The following is a 26,897-nucleotide window of genomic DNA, read 5'->3' on the forward strand; positions in this document are numbered from 1 at the left end:
GCAGCTGTTGACTGACACGGCCACAAAATGTCCAAAATATCCATTCTTAAGGTAAGTTAGCTTTTCATAGAGTTAACGTTGGCTAAGGTTAATTGTTAATAAGATCGTTGATGTGAACGTTGGAGCTTGCTTTGTGGTTATAATTGAAAAGTGGTTAATTTATTGGGGATTTTCAGTATGTTTTGTTAATTTCAGCCTGATCAGACTTTATAGTTTTTTATTTAATACATTTTAAATTTGAAAGCCACTCAAAGATAATGATTAAAATGTTATTTTCTTATATCATCATGAGACAAATCAACCTAATCATAATTTGCTTTTGAAATGAGTGTGAATCTACTTTATTTGGCCTGTTTGTAACAACGTTGTTGGACTGCAGGTTGAGAACCCCTCCTGTCTCTGGGGTCGGGCCGTTGGGAGTCGGGGCACTAACAAAGAGACGACAGAGGAGTACAACAGTATGTTTTCTCAGATTAACCTCTTCTACCACGGCGTTACTAAGGAACTGTGCAAACTGAAGCCCACGTCAATAGAGGAGGGACAGGTAATGCCCACCTGCTGTCTATCTTCACCCATAGTCTTGCACACCTGCTCCAGGTAGCAGAAACCTTCCCTCCTTGAATTGGAGGTAAATTTGATGATTGTTAACTGCATGTCCCTACAGGTGTGTGTGGTGTACTGGTCAGTGATGAAGTTGTGGTGTCGGGCCGTGGTGGAATCAATTATTATGGACTCTGTATCCTGTAAAGCTCGCTGCCTGCTGGTCGACCACGGCGAACGTCTCGTCGTTGCTTCAGACCAGTAAGATTAGAACATCGCTCCTCCACAACACCAGTCCACTGTCATTTTGTCTTGTCTTGGGAGACTTAGTTGATTTTAACAGTTGCTTTTTGCTTGCCCTGTTTTTACAAAAAAATTGGCATAGCAGAGAGATGTTAGTTGTAGATGTAGTTAGTGTGCATTTGTATCTGTGCATTGATGTGTATTTGTTCTGCTTTTTTATTTCCTTAGCCAAGGAGGTTATGTTTTTAGCCCTGTCCATTCGTTTTTTGTTGGTTTATTGTTTGTATACAAGATTACACAAAAACAACTGAACAGATTTCCAAGAAACTTGGTGTAAAGATATGGTGTAGGTTAAATTGTGGGGACGATCTTTATCGTGGGGCTGATCCAGGAATTTCAATTCAATTCATGGATCTTGATTCAATTAAAAATTAAGGGACCTTTCGAGGAATGATTTCTATGAGTGTGTGAAATTGATTAAATCTGAGGGGACTGTTGGGTCTTGGTGGTGGTGATATGCCTCCTATTTAGTGCTGGTGTAGTTAATTTGTTTTTTTTACTTCTGTCTGATAAGGATTCGAGTTGCTGTACAGAACTTCCTCCAGCTGCCGTTTTGGGTGAAGAGGTTCCACCTGGCACGAATCCAACCAACAACCCTGCGAGTGTGTGTTTACCAGGAGAATGCAGAGCTTATGTAAGACAACCTCATTGCTTACTACTGTACCACTGAACAGTAGATGGATCTGTGAAGCACAACACACCATATAGGCTGTCTACAATTCTTAAGTAATTTAAATGTAAAACTTAGACTATATCCACACTAATTCGGGCCTTCTTCTTTTCCTCTGCAGTTCGACCGCTCATTGGGACAGCTCAGCTACGCTCTACCTACACAACCTGCTACAAGGTGAGCAGCATGGCAGACAACCGCTTTGTTTTTCATTTCATCTATTTATATTTTTAAAGACTTCACATGTTCAAAGAACATTGTGTCCTCTAAACTGTTTTGCAGTAAGAATGATGTTAAAACATATTTATATTCTTGAAGAGATACTTAAAAAATGTTCTTCCTTTTGAAATCAAAGCGTCAACTTGGACAGAGGCTGTGTTGCTTGAATCTGACTCAGACTCCACCTCCATCGAGCTTTACCTAACTATTGGAAACATCAAGGTGAACTTTTACCTTCCAAGTGGAGACGACAAATGCCATTAATCAAGACATATATTATAAATAAATTGTATTTTTTAACATTTAGTTTTTACACATAACAATTTTAGGTTAGGTCATAAATATGATATGTTTTTTGATCTTATTGTTGATGACATTATGTACTGTCTCTTGTTTAGGTTTTGTTTTTAGTTATTGTACATGGTGATGTCTGTTTTAACTTGCATTTCTCTTTTTGAATTTATTTAGCAGATCTTATATTTAAAGAAACTATTCTCAAAGAAACAAGTCACTCTAATTCCATTCATATTTTATTTTTTTTCAGATCTGTGTTAATGATGACCTTGTGGCCAAGAGGTTTGCATATTACACCAGAGAGTCTGCGACAAGCATGGAGTTGGATGAGGTGGATCGATTTCCCAACATGTTGTCCTCCGGCATCTTAAACCAGAGTGTCTCCACAATCTTACGCAAGCCGACAGCAGTAACACAACCACTTGCTGGTAAACATACGGATGTGACTGCCTGTTCAGGGTTTTTGGGCGGTGATAGACATCAGGGTAGAGCATGTGATTGGCTGACAGCTCCCTGTTCGCCTCAGGTGAGCAGCTCTGCTTGTTGAGTTAATTTCAGCAGTGCAATGAATATCCACCCATTCTGACCTCTGACCTCTCTGCTGTGTCAGAGCCAACAGCATGAGCTGAGGAGCTCTAATGGAGACTGTAGGCCAAACATCACAGAAGAACAACTGTCTACTGGCAGCCAATCACGGAGCAGCTCTCAGACTGCTGCTGCAGAGAGGTAAACACTTACTACTCAAGTAAGTAAATAAATATAAGTGAAGTTATCTGCTACTTTGTTGTTTCAGTGACTCATCAGATGACACTGACTCCTCTCTGGCTGCAGCTCTGAGCAGAAACCTCAGTTTGTTCAAGTGAGGGCTGATCTCAGTCACATACAGTACCTCTTATCTGATTGGCTGAAATCATCAGCACATTATTTGAACTAATTGGTTGATACTGAGAGAGCATATCCTCTAACAGGTTCCTGAAGTTTCTGAATCCTGGCAGCAGCTATCAGCAGGTGACTCACAGTGTAAGTACATATCGGGTGTTCTGGCTCCTGAAGGTCATTTGTTTTAAAGAAAAATGATTATGTGCAACCCGATCGCTGAATGGTGAAGGTATATGTGACATAGCAATGCGCTATGCAAACTATTTTCTGTGTCACACAAAGAAATTTAGGAGCACATTGAAAGCAACTATTTATTATGTAAATTTTTTTGCAATTGATTTCATACATATTTAATTTGTTTGTGCACATGTTTATTTTGGATTCAAGTGAACAGACTCCTCCAAACACAGTCTAATGTCGGCAACATCAAATAAGCACTGTAATGCCGACTGTTTATACTTCCTGTTAATCTCGGTTTAACCACAACATAACAACAGTGGATTATCAGGTGTAAAGGGTTGCTCATGTCAATTGACTCAAGGTAAGCCCGGTCTTGCAGAGAACAAGATGAATATAATGGAACAATATTCATCAGGCCACTGTGCCTGACGGCTCTAAACTAAGTAGCTCAGACTGGGCTTTCCTTCCACCAGTGTTAATTTTGGCAGCTATTTTTGATTTAGTCTTAGTCTTTTGACGAAAATGCATATTAGTTTTAGTCACATTTAGTCATTTTTATCTATCTCAGTTTTAGTCTAGTTTTAGTCGACTAAAACAAATTCCATTTTAGTCTAGTTTTAGTCACATTTAATAGCAACATTAAACTCCTTCTCTATAAAAACATATAGCTGCAGCCTAATAGCTTAAAAATATATATTTAATTTTAAATGTGAAAACAAAAAGGGAGAGCAGGTCAGACTGGAGCCGGACACAGAAACTGCAGCTCGGTACAAACCAACTGCAGCTTCTGCTCTGATCAAGAAGCTGCAGCGCTGATCTCTGATCAGCTGAGACCAGAGAAACTCTGTGTTTTCACTGTTTCCATAGTTAAGAAGCAGTCGGTCACTGAGAGGCTGCTCATAGAGAACGAGCTCTGCTTTCACTGGGTCTCTCTGAGCGAGTGCGCGAGGCGGGGGGCGGAGCTACGGACCGGAACGCTATCTGGGGCGCACACACACACCTACAGACACACACAGACTCACTCGCCCGCTCCTGATACTTCATGACGGCCTGATGCGAGGATGTTTTAAAAATGATTGTGACTTAGTCATCCAACAACATTTTCGTCTCGTCTCGTCAACGAAAATTAAAATAGATTTCGTCATAGTTTTTATTTTTCAAAGATTCGTTTTCGTTACGTCTTCGTCTCGTCTTCGTCATGAAAAAGGGTCGTTAACGAATATATTTCGTCATAGTCTTCGTCAACGAAATTAACACTGCCTTCCACAAGGATATGGAGTAATATGTGAGTATCCCCTCTCCTGCTGGGTTCCTCTCACCCTGGGTAAATCTGGAAAAGGAGGGAGTCCAGCCCCTCTGGTAGTTTCGTGAACCTATACTTTGCATTGTGGTGAGCCCAGCTATATCTAGCTGGTAGTGGTCTACTTCCTGCACAAGCCCAGGTTCCTTCCCTGTCAAAGAGTTAACAGTACATGCCCCTAGAGCTAGTCTGACATTCTAGGGTCAGCAAATCAAGGCTCCTGCCTTTTCCTGCCTCCCTGTTTGCACAACATTGTTGTGTGATGCCTTGGTCAGTCCGCATGGGGGCGGTACCATGTTGTCTTTTTGGGCTAGGCCAAACCCCATGGGTGGAAGCCTGGCCACTAAATGCTCACTAGTGTGCTCCCCTCCCAGGTCTTGTTCCAGGAAGGGTAACTGGTTACCCTAAAGCGAAGTTACCCTCATCATTTCATCAGGGTTTACTGAATTGCCCTTTGTGTCTCTTGCAGGTGGGTGAGGTTGAAGAGCTGAGTGACTGTAAACCTAAAGAGTTGACTTTGGCCTCCAGCCCCTGCACAGGACAGGAAAAGTACGCTTTTAACTGATCTTAAATTCTTAATTCTGTGACTTGACCATTCATCTGAGCAATACTCACTTATCCCTTTGTCATACTGTCAAGTTTTACGAAACCTCAATTTTAGATTTTATCTTTGTTGCAGGTATTTAGCACTCAACACTACTGATTCATTACATGTTGTATGTAAAATATTTAACACGTGTATTATTAAAAACGTTAAGGTAGGCCTTTTTATCTATATTTTTATTATAGCATAATCATGCAAGTACAACCTTTGAAAGAGCAATTCACTTTTAATTCTGAAGAATATTCAGTCAGTCATTTGATCTGAATTAAAAATAGAATTTAAATAAAACATAAACCATTCACAACCAAAGCAATACATAAAATGGACTCTGGCATTGTTTTATAAAAAATGTCTCTTGAGTAAATATAAAACATTTGCGTGAGTGAGAAATTCAGTTTACAATATCTCTGTCTTTCAGCTGCAAAAGTAGTTCGGTAGAGTCAGGACCAGCAGAGAAAGAGAAGACGAGGAGCAGTGAATTGGTCGGGACTTGTTCAAGGTGAGCTGCGACATACACAAGACATACACAAATGACTCAGTGCTGGATCTCAACCGGTTAGACAAAAGTTTAGAATTCTTGAAGAGTACACTAACTGTTAATGGCATTGAATAGTGGAAAAACAAACAATTGAATTATAAAGCAACTTTTTCTATAAATCTCTTGTAATGTCACATGAAATATCATGCTTTTTCTTCAATACTTATATTTTTTGTTTTAATATCGGTGTTGTGTTTGGCCACAGGCTTTTGGAGTGGTTGAACCCCGAGCCTCTGAATCTTGATCCAGAAGCTGGAGATGATGCTGTAAGTTCGTCTTACGAGAACCTCCCCTTTTTGGATTTGTCTCCACTGCATGTCGTGGTTTTCTGCTGTTAAGACAGGCAGGTGTTTGCTGCGGTTCTGCAGCGGAGCCGCTTTGTGAGGTTACAATTTATTTCCCTAATTAACAGTCGGGTTATGTACTCAACTAAAGGCCAGGACACTAGACACTGGGCCGCACTGCTAAAGGAGGCAGTGTAGACACTCTAATCAACATGGGTGCCGACATAAAAGCCAGCTGTTCCGCAGTGCAACCACGCTGTTGATGCAGGCAGTGTGGCCTAAGGGACAAAAGCCCCTGAAGTATCTCTTGTCATAATCAATTTAGTCATTACTTGATAGCTTAAAAAATAGCCTCATTCTCTGTGGAGCCTACACAATCACCTCTGCTTTTTCCCTGAAGGGTAGTAGTTATTTTTTTTCATAGCAGTGTTATATGATTTTTGCGGAGGTATGTATTAATTGAAAATGTACTCTGGTTGATGTATTGGTCATTAGATTCAGCTGGGGCTGTTGCTCTGCTCCAGCTTTGCTGCAAAATCTGATTTAACTTTTGCCAGAAAGCACCAGAGCAGGTTGACACTGCTCATAATTGTGTTTTCTTATTCCTCTTTGTCTTGTCTCCTGACTTGTCACAGGTTCTTCCCAGTGAGCCCAGGTCAAAAGGGATTCTGGTGCACTCTGCACTCCCAGTTCAGCCCTGCACCAGTTTGGATGATGCCCCCATAACTGAAGCTCTCCGCTTGGTAAACAAGAATGTTCACTATGTTTTGTTTGAGGTTGTTTATACTTGAAAATGTGAAAAAGTAATGATCCAAAATAACAGTAAAATAAATCATGATTTCCAAGTTCTGGAAAAATAATAAAAAATCTGAGAGAAGAAATCCAATCTTAATTATACACTGTTAAACAAAATTAATTATTGTTTTGTTACTATGATATATATTTATTTCCATGTTGTTGGGATTATGCCAGCCTTTTATAAAACCATTACTAAGCTTCTTTATATAGTCGAAGTCGTCAATGTTCCTTATCCGAAACTAACCTGGCGTGCATAAGAGAGTCAACCCAAAGAGACCCAAGAATGAATAGGCCAAATTCAAACACTGGCTCATTAGCAGCTTTTTAAATGTTTCTTTCATCATGTCTTAGAAATGTGTTCCACATCTACCAGCTGCTTTGTGTGTGTGTGTTTTGTTGTGAGCTTTCATTTCCTGTGGTTTTAGCATTCGTTTATTTTATTTATTTATTTATTTGACCTTTATTTAACCAGGAAAGTCCCATTGAGATTAAAAACCTCTTTTTCGAGGGAGTCCTGGCCAAGAGGCAGCAACAAATAACATATGTACACTCACAATATTACACTCACAACATATAAACAGAAATTAAAATGATAAAAAACAATTACAAGTAAATTAAAATTCATAAAAAACATCTACAAGTAAAAGAAGTGGTCTGAAATGCTCTCATCGTAGATTTAAAAGCGTTCAAAGAAATCATTTCGGTTAATTTAAAATCTTTTTTCAGCCAGTTCCATGTGGTGGGAGCAGAGTGGACAAATGCCCTTTTTCCTGATTCAGTGCGGGCCAATGGAACTAACAAAAGCATCTGATTGTTTGAGCGCAGACTGTAAGAAGCAACACTTTTCTCTGTGATTAAATAACAAATATATGATGGCAGTAGCCCTAGCATGGCCTTATAAATAAAAGTGCACCAATGTCCCAGCCTCCTGGTGGACAAAGAGGGCCAACCCACTCGAGAATACAATTCACAGTGATGGGTCAGGGCTCTACAGTTAGTGATACACCTCAGAGAAGCATGGTAAACAGCATCAATCTTACATAGACATTTAGCTGAGGCATTCATATAAATCAAATCTCCATAATCTAAACTGGATAAAAACGTTGCAGTGACAAGCCGCTTTTTCACCTCAAAAGAGACACAAAATTTGTGCCTGAAGAAGAAGCCCAATTTAAGTTTCAATTTCTTCACAAGATTGTCAATGTGGGGTTTTAAGGAAAGGGAATCATCAATCAAATTATTATATATGAGAATCCTCTGAGGTTATGTTTATGAAGTTTTCTCTAGATCGTTGATGAGGAAATGCGTGCATGCGAACCAAACAAACGCAAAGTAATTACTTCACTGTTCAGGTCCTAATACCTTGTGATAAGTATTTGTGTTTATTGTTATAGTGTAAAGTAAGCGCAGGTCAGCAGGAGTGAAGAGCAGCACATCCAGACTCTGACATGGTACAAATCAACTGGTGCTTCTACTCTTATCCTGAAGCATTATTTGATTGTGAGCGAGTGTGGGCTGGGCCAGTGTGTGATAGGGTACAACCGTTTTTGAGCCGCGGCACATTTTTTTCATTTAACACAAATTGACACTCTATGGCCTCACACAGTACATATAATACATATACTTAGTAACATAGTTTCTAAATGTATTTATACCCACTCAGTGTGAAACCTGGGCCTGTTTAGATACATAAAGCTGATATCCTGGCAGGAATGGAAGACAGACACACACAAAGCTCTTCCTCAACAGCTCTCAGTGTCTCTCTGTTTTTAGTTTTTATCGCAGTCAAGCTTGAAAAGCTCAGCTCACACAGATATGTTGTGGAAAATGGGAGCAATGTCCAAATAGCTTTGTTGGCCAGAATGGGGAACTCCTTGGCAGCAGATAACCAAAAACTGTCCAAAGGAAGATCAGCAAAGTTTAGCTTTAAACCACAATCCTTTTTCAGTTCAATGAGTTCCTCTTGCTCCTGTAAAGTCCTTTCCAGCAACTGATGCTGAGCTGTATGGGTCCCTAACCCAGTCAAGGCATTCTGTGAAGGCTGAAGAGAAATAAAATGACAACTTCTCCTCAAGAGTTTTCAGATGTGTGCCTATCACCTCGCACATTGCAGCAGCGTTGACATCATGCCGTTTCTCAGTGAGTGGGAAGGTTGCCATGCTGCACATGTTGTTGCCAGAGCTGCACATTTAAACGGAATCCATTTATTTTATCAGTGCTTGTAAGCAGGTTTTCATTTCGGCATTCAGATGATGAAATATAACAGCCAGCTATGCCAGCTTTGCACACCACTCATCAGTTGCAAGCAGCTTTGAGTAATCGGACCTCTCAATTGTCAGAAATACTTTCACCCCCTCGCCCTGAGCGACGCAACGCTGTCAGTGTTTCACCTAGGTTTACAGTTTTTCTTTTTTGGGGGGGGGGGGGGGGGGGCGCTCTCTGTCCACTGGTGGGAGTGGGCTCACCTGTGTGTGTGGGCATCGGGATGGAACTCCGCCATGCGCAATACAGAAAGCAGAGGTGAAATCTAAACGCGCGACCATGTGGCAGGGGGGGCCATGGCGGAAAAAATAAAAAGAGGGGGGAAGTGCGTCGGAGCGGCCTCCTGACTGCCTCTTTTCCAATCGTGCGATCGACCCACACTGCCTTTGCGATCGACCGGTAGATCCCAATCAACTTATTTGGTTAATTAGTTGATTTTAGATAATTTCCCACGGTACACCTGACGATCTCTCACGGCACACTAATGTGCCATGGCACACTGGTTGAAAATCACTGGTCCCAACTACTTGCTCAACCTGTGTAACAATATTCTTTCTCAAACTTCCTAGAGGTCTTACACAGGTTATTAAGCAATGTAATTTGTCTGTTTTTTCACTGAGGAAGACAAAACGTAGTATCATCTGTGTATGATAGGGCACACAAGTCACAGCATACCGGATCTCTGAACAGGGCAGGTGGAGTCAGCGTTAGCTTGACAAGCACTCAGTCTGTTGTCAGTCTGCCATCAGAGATCCTAGGTTTGATCCTCAAAGCGTACAACCTCAAAACAAGCTGCTCTCCCTTCTGCTTGATAAGCTCCGGTATTTGCAAACAGTACACAAGAAAGATTCTCGAGACAAAAACCTGCTGCTCCACAAGAGGAGATAAATTCAAAATGAAAGCAAACAGGCAACATCCAATCCTTTATTAGGCACAGCATTGTCTTGGGACTAGATGGAAAGAGAGATATCGCTGGCACTTAGGGATCGTTTAATTGATGTCTCTTTTTAGACACTTTAGAATCAACAGGTCAAGCACTGCTTGACTTGCTTTCCCTGACAGCACACCACTGGTAGAAATAGCAGCTTTGGAAGTGTTTCAGTGACCACTGGACCTTGAATAGTTGAGACTATTTTGAAAAAAACTACAGACACTGACAGTAGTTGTTTGACAATATAGCAGTATTTGACTAACATGACTATGGAAAAAGTTCACCAGTACCAACCACAGCTGGTACCACAGTCCAGAAAAACTCCCTCCAAACTTCAACTGAAGGAGCTCCAGGAGCCAGTTTGCCCTTGATGGCTTTCCCCTTGGCAGGGGTGACCAGAGACAAAGGGAGATGATAGGTTGGCTGCAGATCTTTCAGTGGCCTTCCCCTGATCAACTGCAGCTGTCACTGACAAAAGACTAATGATGAGATGACGGAAAGCCCAATAAACATTGGGATCTTGTTTTTGTTTGTAGATTTTCTATTAGAAAGATGTTTATTCACTCTGAAACCAAGCCACATTGGTTAACTCCACCTGATTTTCACATAGTGATCAATCTGTGTCTAGGTGCTTCAGAGGAAGCAGTACAGCACTCTGTCTCCAGCTGACTGTTACAGCTGGCCAGCTGTGTCTCGAGGATGCAACACCATCATCGTGTCCCACATTGCTGACCAGCCGCTCAGCTACCTAGCACCACTCCTCACCCACATCCTACTCAACTCCATCTTCAGTTCCCTCACCTCCAGCACAGGGGTGAGTATATGAACACCGATCAGGAAGGTGTTTATGAAATTTATCTTGCATACTTTATCAATGATCTGATATATTTTTGTTTTCAGAGGGTGGTGCTCTAATTTTTGGATCTGTTCTTTCTGTGTTGATTGGTATCCAGCCCATAGCAGTGCTGCTGTGTCCAGGCTGGGAGAAAGTCCAGCAGGTGTATGACCTGCTTGAGGATTTCAAGATCAGCCAGGTGCTTCATCCCATCGTCCTGCTGCTGGGTGTAGGGAAGGACGAGGCCAAAACTGTCAGGATCCCGAAGAACTGTGAGCAAAGCACATTCTCAGTCCTCCTGATCTGCTGTTGATCAGATCTTGCCTCAACAATTCTATGATTATTAATGAGATATCCAAATTCAGACAAATCATTTCCTGTATCTTTGACTTTTAACAGGCCTGCTGTTAGTGAGCACACCCTTTAGTTTTGTCCGTCTGCTGTCTTGTCACTGCTTCATGTTCCTGCGACTTCATCACCTGCTGTTGGATGAGGCCGACCAGCTCTTCACTTTCGCTCCAGATGAGGTAAACATCATTCTTTATATTTGTCAGCTGCAAACAGTGAACAGTTTTAATAATATTCTTATATAAAATGTATTATAATATACAATATTTTAACTATAATGTAGAAATTACATCAGTTTGCAGTATGGAATTAAGATAACAGCTTCCTTTTTTGACCTGCCTTCTCTTTAAAATAAATGTTCAGATGACGACATCTGCTTCCCTTTTTTTTTCTTTTCTCTAAGGTAAATGTAGGACATTCAAACAAACAACACACACACATTGCCAAGGAACCAATTTGGGAGGGATATTTTTTTCTCTGCAATAAAATGATTGTTAAATAAATCGGGCGTAGTTAGTAATAGTTTATTGTCACATAAGCCTTTCCTCTCCTACAAAATGAAAGGATTTTTGTTCCCGAACAATTAAACAAAACATATATACTCTCCTGTTAGATGGAGATCATTTTGCAGCATTTCCAGAAGGTGACCTCCAGCGAGGAGAAGGCCTCAAGTCCTCAGCAGCTTGTTGCCGTGGCGAAAAGATGGACCAGTCAAGTGGAGGGATTGTTAACCAATCACATGCCATACCCCTGCATTGTTATGACTGTCCCTGAGGAAGCTGCTCTCTACGGTAACGTTCAGCAGGTAATTCATTAAAGCAAAAACCTTATCCTGTTGCCATGACACACTTTGCTCAGATAGATACTAAAATATCAAAATATGCCAAACTAGAAGGGCGCTCAAAAAGCACATACCTCCATCAAGGCTAACAACTTGGATCATGTCCCACAAAATTTCCTGGATATTGGCTCAGGAGTTTTTAAGTAATCCTGCTGACAGAAAAACAATGAAACAACAAACAGCAATGAAAACAGAAGCTTAATGGTGGAGGTAAGGGATGCCACAGTGCGGAAATCCCATTTTTTAAGAATATAACAATTTTGCTGTTAAAATATATGAAAACAAATCAAGACTGTAGGATGACACAAGTCACTGTCATAAGTTATTTTGTAGACATGTGATTTTATTTAAAGTTTCTATTCCCACAGTTCATCCTCATGACTCTAGAGAGCAGTAAGATCTCAGAACTGTTGGGGATGTTGGACTTCAGCCCAGATGTTGGACAGAAGACTCTGATCATAGCCAACTGTGCTCAAGAAGTTGAAGATGTTTTCAAGGTGAAACAACAACTTCAGTTCTTATATTGTTAATCCCAGTGCTATAAATCTTCTTTGGAGAGGTAGAACCACTGTAAGCCCAACACATCAGTTTTTATCAAACTGTAAGTCTTGTCTACCTGTGAAGTACACTCAGCTGTTGTAAGGTTCAGTTCACTGTCTAAAACAATGGAAAGTTGGCATATAAAAAAATATACACTTTTGTAAAGTTGAGCACAGAGACAAATTTGACAACCAGTTGTAACAATAAGACAAGATGATGTTTTACTACTTTACAGCCACATGAATAATTTACAGATTAAGTGCAGTGATGACATCACAGCATCCAGAGTTTCCCTGAAGCTAAGCAGTGATTTTATTTATTTTTCTCATCTCCAGGCCGTGAGTCACAAATCTGCTTTCTGCCTCAAGACTCACGAAGGATTAACATACCAGTTCGACTTTGTCATCCAGCAGTGGAGGAAAAACATCGGGCCTGGAACTCATGTTATTCTGGGTAAACAATGATTCTGATGGCTGATCTTTACTTAGCAGTAAAAATATTTGGAGCTCACTAGAATGGGAGTCGTTAGAATTTTTTTTATTCAGATTCCACTTAGGGGAGAGCGGGGCAATGTGAGACATCGGGTAATGTGAGACACCCCCTGTATCTAGGCAACGGAACACATTTGTGGTCATGTGACCATAATGTTCTCAAGCTCCTCCCATTCCCCCCTTGCCATGAAGGAGAAGTTGGTGCTGGTGCTGTGGAAAGTATGTTTTTTCACAAAAATGTGTAATCGGGTAGAAAAACTTATATCATACATGTTGGTGAACTTCCAACATATAAAACCATGTGAATGATGCCAGCTGAAGATTAGCCTGAATTGATAAGAGATGTTGTTTTTCTAAAACGGTGGCTGTGGGGTAAAGTGGGGCAAATGCTGTGGGGTAAAGTGAGACACTGCCTCACTTTACCCAACCGTGAAGCACAAGTTAAGTTTAGTCTTAAACATATTTTAGTGTTATATTACATTATATATGTTTTATTTTTAATGTCATAAACATTGTAGAAAAGCCATCATGCCAAGAAACTACACCAGGAAGACAGCCTGGGGCCAATTAACCCTCGCAGAGATGGAGAGTGTAGCCGCTGAGGTCATGCAAGGAAAGAAGTCCTTAAGAAAAACTGGAAGGGATAGAAATATTGATAAGACAACCCTCAAAAGACTCATAAAGAAAAAAGAGAAAGGGGAAGTAAAATCAGTAGCCTGGGGTGCAGTAGCTGAGGTAAAGAGAATATTCACAGATGAGATGGAGGAGGAGCTTGCCAAACACTTCAAACAACTAGCTGACCAGTTCCATGGCCTTGCTCCAGTGAATTGCCGTGCACTGGCATTTGAATATGCAGAGAAAAACAATATCCCTGTCCCTGCCAATCGGACAGAGAAACAATGTGCAGGTAAGCTAGGGTATGCAAGAGATCACATGATTCATAATAATTATAAATCTGCTTAATTGCTAAAAACTAGTCCGATATTAGTGGTTTTCAATCTAGCTGTCGGGATTTTAACTATAACAACATGTGTTGTTATGGTAGTTTTAAAGTGGAAAAAGTAAGTGGACCACTTTACCCCAGCTATGGGGTAAAGTGGTCCACTTACTTTTAAAAAAAAAAGACCACTTTTTTTAAAACAATCATATTTACACTACCCTTTGTACTGAAGACATTCTGTTCATTTCCATTTCTAGAAAACAACCTGAATTAATGGGAAATGTGTAAATTTTACTGATATATAATTTTAGCTCGCCTAGAGGGGAGCAAATGTAAAAAATGTCCCACATTACCCCGCTCTCCCCTATCCGTCAAACGTATTTTTTTTTTTGAACGAGCCAACTTGCAGCTTTTAAACACCCGGCTTTACCACACCCTTTTCGTTTTTGTGGTTTTCTCTGTCAAAGTACAGCCAGACTTTTGACCGTCTCTCATACTGCTGCTCGGACTTTAATTGTTGATACTAAGTGGTAGCTCGTATAACAGACAGCACTTGGCAAGTGAATAAAAAGCTCCTTGCAGGACACCCCACATCCTTGAAGACATTCGCAGCCTTTTTTTTCACTAGTACATGGAATCCAACATTTGGGATTTGGCTCTAAATAGGTATCAAGCTTCAATTCCCAATCCTACAGTTCACTGAATTTTCTCCCTGAACATTAGGAGTGCTGCTATCCCTGACCTTTGGTTCTTTGACAATTGACTTGTAGTGACCACCAACGAATGTCTGAAGAGTTTAGGAATCAGAGACGCATCTTGCGTCATCCACTACGGTTTCCCAACTTCTCCCAAGCTGTTTGGCAGTCGACTCTTCAGCATGTCTGAAAACTTCAGAAACCTCTCGCAACAGGTCAGAATATTCGAGTCATTATTCTCAGGATCAATTTGGTTAAAAAATATTCTATAAATAAATGCAATAAGTGCCCACGATAAAACTTGTCTTTGATTTCTTTAAGGTTTCAACCCAGGATCAAACAGCGAGCAGCCCTCCTGTCACCAGGTCAGTGCTGTTGATCTCAGAGAGGAACGCTCCTCATGTTGTGGGTGTTGTGCGTTACCTGGGACGAACTAACGCCTTGCTGCCCCCTGAGCTACTGTCTTTCGGCCAGGGCATCCATATGGCCAGGGAGGACCTAAAGACCAACAGGCCTTTCTGCAGCTACCTGAAGAGCCTTGGAGTCTGCAGGTCTGCTTCTTTAAATAATGATAAACTGTTTTATGAATTATTTTAGTTTTTGTTTGTTATAATTTAGTTTTTAACCAACACATGGGAGTTTTAACAGAATGTTAATTACTGAATTCTGAAGAAAAAAATATTTATACTTTGCTGATTTGTAAAATACGCTTTGTTTCTGTTTGTTTCTCCTCTGCAGAGACAGTAGAGCATGTCCCGACCGTCACAAGTTCATTTCCCAGCTGGATCAGTCCGACCTTCCTGCATCTGGTGTCATAGAAGTGAGGACATTTGTATCTGTTTCTTTTGTTGTGTCTCTTGTTTCTAAATTTCTGTCAAAGATTTCTGTCTCACTCCTTACAGAACTTACCTATTAACAAATAAACAAAAAGATATGTTAATTTAACAAACTTTAACTTGACATTTTCTCAAATTGTGTTGTCTTGAAGTTTTAATCTCATTGATTGAAATAATATTAAGTTCTTTGATTTGAAATAGTTAAATTGAGATTCATCTGCTGCCTAGTTCAGGGTACTAATTTGGACTTGTGTTATGTCTCAGGTTTTACCTCTCTATATCAAGACGGCATCAGTCTTCTATGGTCGCATTGTCAGGAAAGATGACAATGGTTTTGATGGCTTAGCATCTGAGATGGCTTCTTACTATGCTGATAAGAAACCAGGAGCCACAGAGTTGTCGGAAGGAGGCTTATACGCGGTGCAGGAGGACAACACCTTCCACAGGTCTGCCCTAAGAAATAAATACAAGCTCAGGAGATGATCACACATACTTTACAGGCTTGAAACATCCTTCAGCCACAACACTTGAAGCTGAATGATATGGAATTTTCTTCTCTAAAACAAAAACAAAAAATCTGCTTGGCGTCTTATATTTTTTTACTATAGCTTACTTCACCTTTAAGAACAGTATGAGTCTTTCTGAATTACAGCTATGTATGTAAACACCTATTAACAGAATTGTTTTCACCCTGGCAGGGTGAAGATCCTCTCCGTTCCCGACAGAGGTGGCCACTTGTTTTTCTCGGTCTTAGTGCGGTTTATTGACACTGGAAAGGAAGAGGAGGTGAAATCCCAACAGATCCTTCAGCTGCCGGAGCAGTTTCACTTTCTGTCCTGCCAGGCTGTGGAGATCATTGTCTGCCGCATCAAACCAGTTGATGCCGAGATCGACTGGCACCCAAAGGTTGTAAGCCAGGAGATTGTGGGCCAGAACGTTATCAAAGATTAATCAAGAAATTCAACTATAAAAAAGCACCTGAAATTTTTAACAAACTGTTACAGAATGCTTAGTGAACTGATTCACTGTAATCAAATAGTGTTGTGATGCTGATATAAACATAGAGCCACAGCAGTTCGTCAGTATTTTGGTTTTGTGCAGCAGAATAAGCCTATAATAGAACATACTTGGTCGTTCTGGAGCCCTGTTTATAAAGACAGCTTTTGTTTAGTCATGCAATATCATACATTTTTTCTGCAGGTCACCAGAGCCATCAGTCAGAGGATCCGAGGTCTGCAGCACCGCGCAAGAGCAGTGCTCAGTCTAGGAAACACTGTCTTTGTTGATCCCATGGTGTGTTATCACTCAATCATCTCCGTTGCGTTATTGGTGGTCAACATTTGTGGGTTACTAATTCATTTTACAGGGTTTCCTTGGCTGACTGCTATGTATTAAACATTTTCCATTGTAATACGTTGCGAGCTAAAGGGAAATTCTTGTATTTTTCAACCTTGTTCCTATAATTGTGGGTGTGTGAATGAATGATACACACAAAAGCTTCAAGGCTCCAGAAGATTGCCTCCACTGGCAGCCGCAACACAGTGGCATTGATTACAGTATAATCTTAAGTGGCAGCAGTGACACTCTATGACAGTCTCTCTCTTTGTCTGCTATTCAACGAATAAGTCTCACTCCAATGAGACTCCAGTCCTGTGAGACTTTGGTAGTTGCAGGAGGATGGTGATGGAAACATGAGTGGGAGTTTCAGAGGAGTTGAGATTTTACTGAGAGAATTTTTTAATGGCTGAAATTCTGAATCTTTTTCTGATGTGGATAATCTCGATGAAGTATTTGACTTTGATGGTCGTCCCTACTTGCTTGAGCCGGAGTTTATTTAGTGACAGAGCAGACATCAGAAGAGGAGGAACAGTTGCTGCACAGTTGAGTGAGCTTCACGTTAAGCGAGACATGGGTAATGTTGCCAGGCTTTTAGCAAAGATTTGAAATAACAATTTGAGCCTTTTATTAGTGGAAAAACATTTTGTAGACTGTCACTGTTTTCCCATAAGATTACATTGGCCCTGTTTCATGGCTGCAGATGGAGAAGAGCTACTGGACCAATTTCAATCGATTTAAACAAACCAGAGCTTCCTTTCAAGCCTGCAATCCCTGGACGGTTTGGTTTCTATGGGCATCAGCAAATTTGGTAATTTCCTGTTTTTGAGGTCCGGGTGAGCCAAGTGCCCGGAATGAAAACTGTTATCAACGAATACAATGTCCAGTCTGAGATTCTGAATACTGGAATGGGAGTCAGCAACCCGGAGCATCTAAAACTGCTGAGGACACTGTGCCAGGAGGGGGAAGACTGCAGCAGCAAACAGGCAGGCCACACATATGGGTAAGGCAACAATGAACTGAAACAACTGTCAAGTAGAGAGTAAAAGTCAGGATTTATCATTTCTCAATAAATGAAAAGGCTGAAGCAACATGTTGCCTGTGTCGTTTGTAGGTTGAAGGACAACTTGTTGGCTATTGAAGTCAGGATCAAAGCTGAGGAAGAAGTTCTGGCTGAAGTCTTCAGAGCAGCCGAGGCCAGGAAGCTCTCTGACCCTCCTCAACTTGAGCCATGTGAGCCATTAAGCCCAGTAGGTCCAATGAACCAGAACCAAGTCCCAGCTACACCAGCTTGTCATCTCCGCCTGATCCCAGTGTTTGAGCAGGAATGTCTCCCAGAAATTCAGGCTGCAGATGAACAGAGATGCAATCGCACTCCTGATCTAAAGTCAGCTAAACAGATGATGAGGTTGGTGTCTTGACTCCCAAGTTCTGCTCATATAGATTTACCAATAACACTAAAAAATCACTAGTTTGACTAGGTTTGATTTTTTTCAGACTTCAAAGCTTTTTCTTCTCTTACGTTTAGCTGAACAGTTTCCTGAAATGCTTTAATCATTATTTTTTTGTCCAAGATCTCAATAGTATGTTGGACTTTTGAGAATTGATAATCACTCATGATTGTGCCCTTTAGTATTAAGACTGTTTGGACATCTTATAATATTTACATTTTCCCTATCAAGAGAATTTGCTTTTGCCTTCTATTTGGTTGTTTACACTCTTGAGGAATCCTTTTCCTTTTTTATTGTGTTCCTTGTGTGTCTACAGCCGAACTTCCAGCCTTTGCCTGTTTCCTGCCCTTTTGATGTATGTAGCTGTACTTCCACCCTTATGTACATAGGCTGTGTCTGAAATCACTCACTAATCACTATTTAGTGAGTTCGCCATTTGATTGTGGTGTCGAATGTTTAGTGATATTTTGTATTCCCTATATAGTGCACTCATTTTTTCTCATAGTTAATATTGTACAACTTATGGTTACTGACCAAGCAATATTTAACATCATGCATTGCGCTCGCTGGTGGCAGATTAGAGAGGGCAGCAGGAACAGCCCGACCTGATAAGAGTCTTCACAGCACAAACTGCGGCAAACAAGTTTATTTTACATTTATAGATTTTCATTCAACATGTTTTTACCTAAAAGTATTGAGACTAAGTTGAAAATAAACATTGAAATTTTATTGCGGGATTTTTCAGCAGCCGACGTTAATTTTTGTTTTACGTCTAACTATTGCGACGATAACATCATTAACACAGTAGTGTCCGAAGCTTTTTTTCCTTATTCTTATGAGCTCACTATATAATGCTCTATATAAGCATTATTATATATAGTAAAGTGGGGGTTAGTGAATGAGTGGGTGATTTTGGACACAGCAACTGTCTCTGTGTCTCCCTTTGTCTTTGTCAGTTCATCTGTTTCCTGTGTCCTATTGCCATCCTTGTGTTTCAGTTCTGTTTTCCGTTGATGGGTTGATTGGTGTTTCTTTGCTCACCAGCATAATCCTGTTTTGTTTTTGTTTTTCACATCAAATTCATTACCGGCAAAGTGTTAGTGCCTGCATTTGGCTCCTTAACACTCTGGTTCACTTTAGGAGGTAGCAGACTGTTCATTAAGGCAGGTTCAGAATACAGGAGTTTTAAAACAGTTTTTTTACATTAAGATGCATCACACACATGAGAAACTCCATTCATGCTTTGCTAGTTAATCTCAAACATGAACTTGTATTTGTGCATTTGAAAATAACGGTGCATCACACGACAGGATATCAAGATTATCGTGCCAGGTTCAGTAATCAGGGATCTCATGATCTATGTAATCTAATGGCGAACCAGGTGCAAACCTCCAAGTTCCAATAGCCACCTTATGAAAAAACATTAAGTTCATAAGATCATACAAATTTTGGAACATAATTATATACTGTAAATGAACAACACTTAGCACATAGATCAGCATCATAAGACAGTCCAGTCACAGAAAACCATCATCACACACAAAGTTAAACAGTCAGAAATATTCAAAATATCAAGAGTAGGGATGGGTATCGTTAGATTTTTTATCCGATACCAGTGCTTAACCGATACTTTTAAAACGATACCGGTGCCTAAACGGTGCCTGAACCGATATTTTAAAAAATGACAAAAAAGACAAAACAACTCTTGACAACATTTAAGAATAGCTTTCTTTTTTTATCCCGAATATATGAACTGTTTAAAGTAGATTATAAATATGAATAAATACAAAAAACTTTTTAACTTAAAACTATGAATATCAACTGTTAACTAAAGTTTACATATATGAACTATTAACTAAAGTTTACACTATACTTAACTATACTTAATTAAATAAAAATATATACAATACACTCGTGACTCTGACTTCGGTGCCTGAGCTAATTTAAGAGTGAGGATGGCTTTTCCATCACTCGGAGACCCCCGTGTTTACGCGGCTGGGGCTGTCGCGGGCAAGGCATCGCCCCGCCTTCCTCTCCCCACAATGCAGACGCTTTTGTGAAACCTTTCACGGCGTGGTCTTCTTTCCTCCCGCCCCGAGCCTTTCCAAGCCGACCCTGAGCCGGTCGCAGAGCACCGCCACAGCGCTGGCTGGCGGGGGCCGCCAGCGCTGGGGATAGGTCTGGCGAGGAGATCCTCCCACACCTGCATGGAAGCCCTGACGCACGCGTTACGCGGGCAGCGCGGAGACAAGAGTTTGTCCACCGGCAGCTGCGCCCGACTCATTCGGGGGCCCGACGGGATGCGCCCGATCCCGTGAAGGAACGAGTGGATGTGTGAGGAGGCGGGAGGAACGAAGACCTCAGTTCAATTGGCTCAGGCACCAAAATGAAGCACCGAAATCTGAATATATATATATATATATATATATATATATATATATATATATATTCATATATATATTCCTTTTTGCGTAAGGACATGCCTTGCATTTCGGTCCGGCTAGGTACCGGTTGTATTGGAACCGGTGCCATATTTGAACCGGTTCTCGGTACCCAACCCTAATCAAGAGGGCACGAGTGTCTTTAACCACAGTCTGCCTGAATTGTGGATTTAACAAAACTTGTTGATTTACATGAGCAGAGAGGGAGGAGAACTTTGTCCCATGACCAACCTGGCTGGTTGTCTCAACTTCTGTGATAGTGGTAAAAATAAATTTCTATTCTCTTCAGCTTTACACAGATTTTATCCTAATTTACACTATTATATTTTTGATATACTAATGTGTTTTCCTGCAGGTGGCATTGAAAGTAAAAGTCAGCAGGTCACCATCAGCACTAAGGAAAAAAACTACGATGAAAAAAGGTACAAGACAAGTTATCTGGACAATTAAAACAATTATTATCACTTGTGTTTACAAAAATGATTCAGACTATAGACATGTAACATCAGTTGTTGTCTGCTATAGAAACAAGGTGGTTGATTTTTATAACTAAAGGTTAAATATATTAGTTTTTACCTAGTTTGTTTCAGTTTCCATCCTCAGATCCGCTGGTACCAGACGTCCGACGCTGTGATTGTAAAAGTGAAGTTGATGAACCCAGAGAGTCAGCGCTGTGACTTCTACCTTGACAGGGTCGTCTACAGGTCTGTCAGGAGCAGACAAGCAGTGATCACTTAGCTCCTTCACATCACATAAAACATTCACTGGAGCTTTTTATCCAGATCACTTCACTAAGATGGGAGTAAGCACATGCTTAGCATAGCATCTGTGTGAGTTAAACACAACAATCCTGAGCTTAAACCATGGCCAAGAAAAATATTTAAGAAACATCAAACATAGTTCGGAGTCAAAGTTAAAGATATAATCTCATATATCCTATATCTGTGATTGGCTGAGTCCATCGTCACTTGATTTGTTTTGAATTAAATTTGGGAGGGCTGGTGTTCGGGAAATGTTCACCATTTTATCTTACTAATATAACAGTCTTTAACGACTTACTGCTGGAGCTGGATAATAAGGATTTGCATTATGTCTTGATGTAACAAAAGCGTGAACTAGTTTTTCTGCATCTTTTTGCGTAAGGACATGCCTGGTTTTTGAGATATTACGCTAGTGGAAGAAGGCCGTCCTAGAAATTAGTTTTAAATGAGAATTACTTGTGGCTTAGGGGTAGAGTGGTCATCCTCCAACCTGAAGCTCAGCAGTTCGATCCCCAATTTGACCCATCTGCATTTCGAAATGTCCTTGGGCAAGATGCTGAACCCTGAATGGGCCCCATACAATAACAAAGTGCTGCGAATAGATGCACTGTATGAATGTGTGTGTGAATGGGTGAAAGTAAAACTGTACTGTAAAGTGCTTTGAGTGGTCATCAAGACTAGAAAAACGCTATATAAATTAGGGCTGCTCCGATTAGGCGACGTCATCAATGACGTCGACGCTGAAAATGCGGCGACATCAATATTTTAAACCGACGCGTCGGACCCACATATATTATGAATTTATCTTATTGATTTCTAAAACGTTTAATTTCGATTCATTATAACAAATGTTCTTCTCCAATATTACTACGTGACGCCTGGTTTACACCGGGCACCGAAGCGCTGTGCCGCTTCGCACAGTGCAGCGCTATTCTCAAGCGTGCGCAGGCGCCAGGCTGTTGACACGGGACGTGCATTTCTCAGCGCCGGTCAGCCAACGAATCTGCTTTCTCCGCTTGTTGTTGTATGTAACCCGTTCAATGTACTGGTTTGGGGGTAAATGATGACGGGACAAATAAATGTATTTTAATCTTAATCTTAATTCATTGGAAGCATGGGCAATGTTGTCTAAAGTTGCTATATCATTAGTTAATGCATCCCTAAGGTGTTTAGGGCAGGAAATTCAGTTTTATCTGAGTTTAATAAGAGAAATTTGCGGGTCATCCAGGTCTTGATGTCCTTGAGACAAGCTTGAAGTTTAGTTAATTGATTACACTGTTCAGGTTTTATTGACAAGTATAACCGAGTGTGTCCTGATAATTTTTCCTAGTGCATTAATTTGCACGAATTGGAATCTATCAGAAAAATACGATTTTAACCATTTTAGGGCGGTTCCATTAATGCTAATTAACTGTTCTAGTCTCTGTCATATTATTTGATAGTCAATAGTTTTGATTGCTGCACTAAGATCTAATAGAACGAGGACAGACACAAACACTTCTAATAAAGATATTGGATGCCATTAGTGACTTTTGCCAAGTCTGTCTCCGTGCTGTGATGAGCTCTAAACCCCGACTGAAAGTCTTCATATACATTACTTTCCTGGAGAAATATAATATATACAGACATGAGGGGGAGGTTGAATATCGGTCCGTAGTTGGCTAAAACCGCCTGGTCATATATTCTCATATACAGTATATTATATATTCATGCATTCAGTGCTCTCGCTCTCGCTCTCTCTCTCTCTCTTACTTTGGTTTTCATTTGTTTTGTTGTTGGACAGCTTACTGTAGATTGATTTTTCCTTTTTAATTGAATGGAACCAGCTCTGGCACTTCAGAGATGTGAAACCGATTAGCAGTTCAGGCTGGGCTATTTTTTGTTGTGGAATAATGCCTTACACTGAATATTTAGTTTTTCGTCAGATTTGTTTGTATTTAAGAGAAGATGATTAAAAATATATAAATGACACAAGTTTTTTTTTTTTGACAGGTTCATTATTATATTAGTCGAGTAATAAAAAATAATCGTAAGATTAATCAAAAAATGAATCGCTAGATTAATAGATAAAAAAACACTAACACTAAATGTTAATCTGATTACACTAAATTAACATCTCTTGGTGCAAAAAGAAAGAAAACTGAAGTAAATCCTTGTTTTTATGTGTAATCCGATTAACATTCTCACTCTCTGCTGATTGTGCTCAGTGGCAGAGTGAACAGTCAGTCCTACAGAGCTGACCTGGAGCTTAAGGGCAACATTGCTGTGGACCGCTGCTGCTGGGAAATGAAGTCCAATGAGCCAGTCCTAAAACTGGTCAAACAACAGAAGGGCCCCTGGGAAAAACTGCTCAGGAACAAGGTACTGCCGTTACATTTGTTTGGTCCACCTCAGAAATATACTGCTGGTAGTGAAAAGTATGGAAAGCATCAAAGTACCGACAGTAATGCAATATACTATTCTACTCTGCCATACTGTACTATTCTAAGCTGTACTATTTAGGGATGTTACACTTCTAAAATGACAAAATCCCAAGACTGCTGTATATTTTTTATTTTCTCTTACAGAATATTTTTGTGAGTTATGATGTGGAGCATTTTGAGAAGAATGAAGACAAAGCACCAAATAGTAAGAGCCATAGTACGTTAAACCTGAGAAGAAGGAAAAAAAATTGCTACGTTAGAGTGATGTGTATCCTTTTATGTTTTGGTCTCCAGGTCTGTGGTTTGTGGGGGACACAGGAAAGGATAACTGGTATGTGAACTCGGAGAGTGGCAGTGAGAGTGACTGAAGATAAACACTCTCTATTACAATCTAAGGATCACAGGAATATTTTTGTCATACATTGTGTTGTGACCATTGATGACCTCAATAATGAGGATTGTCCTGTCAGGGTTCTGTGAATAGAAACGTCTGCAGTGAATTAACTGAACTTGAATATTTTTGTCATACATTGTGTTGTGACCATTGATGACCTCAATAATGAGGATTGTCCTGTCAGGGTTCTGTGAATAGAAACGTCTGCAGTGAATAAACTGAACTTTGAGATTTAAACATTAAGGTACTGCTAAAAGTCTGATATATAAATTTGTGTCAAGTAAAATGCGGCATGCAATGTTACTGTCACAGTTAAATGTTATCAAAGTGTTCATCCATAACTTTTGTCAGAATCTGTTCAACTCCATGTGAGTAAGAAAAGAAGAAAATAGGGTCTGTCCCTATTTGTTTTTCACTGTTGTTGCCATTTTTCATTTCTTGATAGAAGCTCTGTCATGCCAAATCTCAATCTAATGAAAACGAATGAAACAGTCCAGCTATAAATCCCTCTCTTATGAAGCCTGTGCTCTTCTTTGTAGATTATACAACTTCATGGTCATTTTGTAGGCTGCAGATTGTGGTCCTGTTCAATTGCATTTCATTATATGGATAAATGCCTCTATTTCCTTGTCCACCCCATCAATGTGGGTCAGGCTTAAATAACAAACAATAAGTATTGTTTCTAAACAGACATGTCATAAAAAATCCAGGACTTTTTTCAATAGGTTTATTTATTTTCTATGGTTTGTGAGCTACCTTTAAGTAATTCTAACACTTCCAGCTATGAGGAGCTCCTCCAGTTTGTGCTTATTTTCGGACGGTAGTGAAGATCCAGATCATCAAAGTACGATTATAAGTAGGGTTGGGCGATGTGAATTTAATTGGCATATGACACAGCTCACACAGAAAACAGGAAAAATGTAAAATGCCTCCATACTGCTCATCCCGTGTCAAGTGTCAGCAAGCCCTGACATTTATAGTTGACTCGAAATGGCGTCATTTACACCAGGTCTTAAGCCTAAAAGTCCACCTGAAGTGCCAAAGCTAGCATGTCTGCCGTTCACTAAAAGCACCTCTTCTGAAGACATCAGCGGAAATTTAGGCTTAAAACTTGGTGTAAATGATATCGAATTTGAATGTCAGGGCTTACGGACACTTAGATCATATGGAGGCATACAATGTTTAATTACGTCTGGAGCTTCGGTCAACAGTTATGTCAGTTTTATTGGATTCAGCTCTAACACTATTTACCCCTGAAACTCCACAAGTGTTTTGTGGACTCAAACACTTCACCCACCCCTCCATCGTCATTGTGGTCAGTAGATAGTTGAAGATAATAATAAACTTTTTATAGCACTTTTCAAAAACTACAATTACAATGTGATTTGACATCAAAGCAAGACAAGTAAATTAAACTTGTCTCACATGACGGTGAAACAGTGACGACAAAAGTTGTAATATTAGGAGGAACTGTTTATTTGTGGTGAAGGGTTTTGGCAGCTGAATTAAAATAAAGTAGAGAAATATCTAGAGAATAATTTTTATTTAGTGTGGTTTGCTAGCAGTACAGTGGATTTTGAATAATAAATAGAAACTGTATAATGCCTTAGTTTAAGTAGAGATTTAAGATAAAGTTAACTTTATCAAGCCCATAACGGAAGTTTTGTGTTTTCATCTGTGTTTGTTCCTTTAGCAGGATTTTGCAAACACATGAAAGTTACTTTCACAGGTACAAAGTTTTTTTGTTTTTTTTACCTTTCAATGTTTGATTTTAGTTATTACCGTTCATAGTTTTGTATGTGGAAGTACATCTTTTGAAGTGAATGTGAATGGTGCCATTAAATGATGGTGTATTTGTGGTTGATGAGGCTCAAATCCCTACAGTTTTGTATATTTTTGTTATGACTATTTCTCTGTTCCATATAAAGACTGATAAAAAGTTATTTAACGAGGAACTCAGTCATGTGTCTTTTCATCTTATTGTTTGCCCTTAAATTTGTCTGGCTGTTTTCCGCCCCCTCTGAAAAAATATTGCAAGAGCTCATTCTGGTTCTCTGAAGTTTGAAGTGTCACGGTACAAACTGATCATTTGGTGTTTTTATTGGTTGTAATTTAGTATTTAAAGCCATAGTATTGTCAATTGAAACTTTGAAAGTGAAGTGAACAAGATTTATAAAAAAACAAATCGCATGAAACCAAGACTGACGACAAGTATTGCACTCCCAATATTTTTTTTTATACCAAAAAACTTCTGCATTGTTTTATTAAATGTTTTGATAAAGGCACATATTAGACCCCATTATACTGAAATATGTAATAAACCAGTTGTGTATGTAAACAGTGTATGTGCAGATTAAACCAAAGCAGTGTTAATTTTGGCAGCTATTTTTGATTTAGTCTTAGTTTTAGTCTTTTGACGAAAATGCATTTTAGTTTTAGTCACATTTAGTCATTTTTATCCTTCTTAGTTTTAGTCTAGCTTTAGTCGACTACAACAAATTACATTTTAGTCTGGTTTTAGTCGACGAAAACGAATTCCATTTTAGTCTAGTTTTAGTCACATTTAATAGCCACATTAAACTCCTTTTCTATTAAAACATATAGCTGCAACCTAATAGCTTAAAAATATATATTTAGTTTTAAAATGTGAAAACAAAAAGGGAGAGCAGGTCAGACTGGTGCCGGACACAGAAATTGAACATCGGTACAAACCAACTGCAGCTTCTGCTCTGATGAAGAAGCTGAGGGGCTGATCTCTGAGCAG

The 26,897-nt window shown here is 39.8% G+C and overlaps 1 protein-coding gene across 1 annotated transcript; it reads left to right on the plus strand.

Annotated features, from left to right (window-relative positions):
• Window positions 1-394: 394 nt before the first annotated feature.
• tdrd12 (tudor domain containing 12) lies at window positions 395-26,081 on the plus strand. The gene is made up of 32 exons (XM_062390132.1): window positions 395-544; window positions 665-801; window positions 1,358-1,477; window positions 1,635-1,690; window positions 1,869-1,954; window positions 2,277-2,552; window positions 2,637-2,752; window positions 2,995-3,046; window positions 4,855-4,934; window positions 5,408-5,488; window positions 5,733-5,793; window positions 6,447-6,554; window positions 10,431-10,616; window positions 10,756-10,909; window positions 11,037-11,164; window positions 11,599-11,790; window positions 12,195-12,323; window positions 12,702-12,819; window positions 14,568-14,707; window positions 14,814-15,043; window positions 15,231-15,312; window positions 15,593-15,774; window positions 16,027-16,234; window positions 16,529-16,621; window positions 17,494-17,666; window positions 17,778-18,071; window positions 20,756-20,817; window positions 20,911-20,977; window positions 21,146-21,259; window positions 23,524-23,677; window positions 23,884-23,944; window positions 24,034-26,081. Exons 1-32 carry the CDS (start codon window positions 461-463, stop codon window positions 24,105-24,107), a joined length of 4,098 nt encoding a protein of 1,365 aa, XP_062246116.1. The 5' UTR covers window positions 395-460; the 3' UTR covers window positions 24,108-26,081.
• Window positions 26,082-26,897: the final 816 nt, after the last annotated feature.

The sequence above is a fragment of the Platichthys flesus genome, chromosome 6 (assembly GCF_949316205.1).
Source record: "Platichthys flesus chromosome 6, fPlaFle2.1, whole genome shotgun sequence".
In the NCBI taxonomy this organism is placed as follows: domain Eukaryota; kingdom Metazoa; phylum Chordata; class Actinopteri; order Pleuronectiformes; family Pleuronectidae; genus Platichthys; species Platichthys flesus.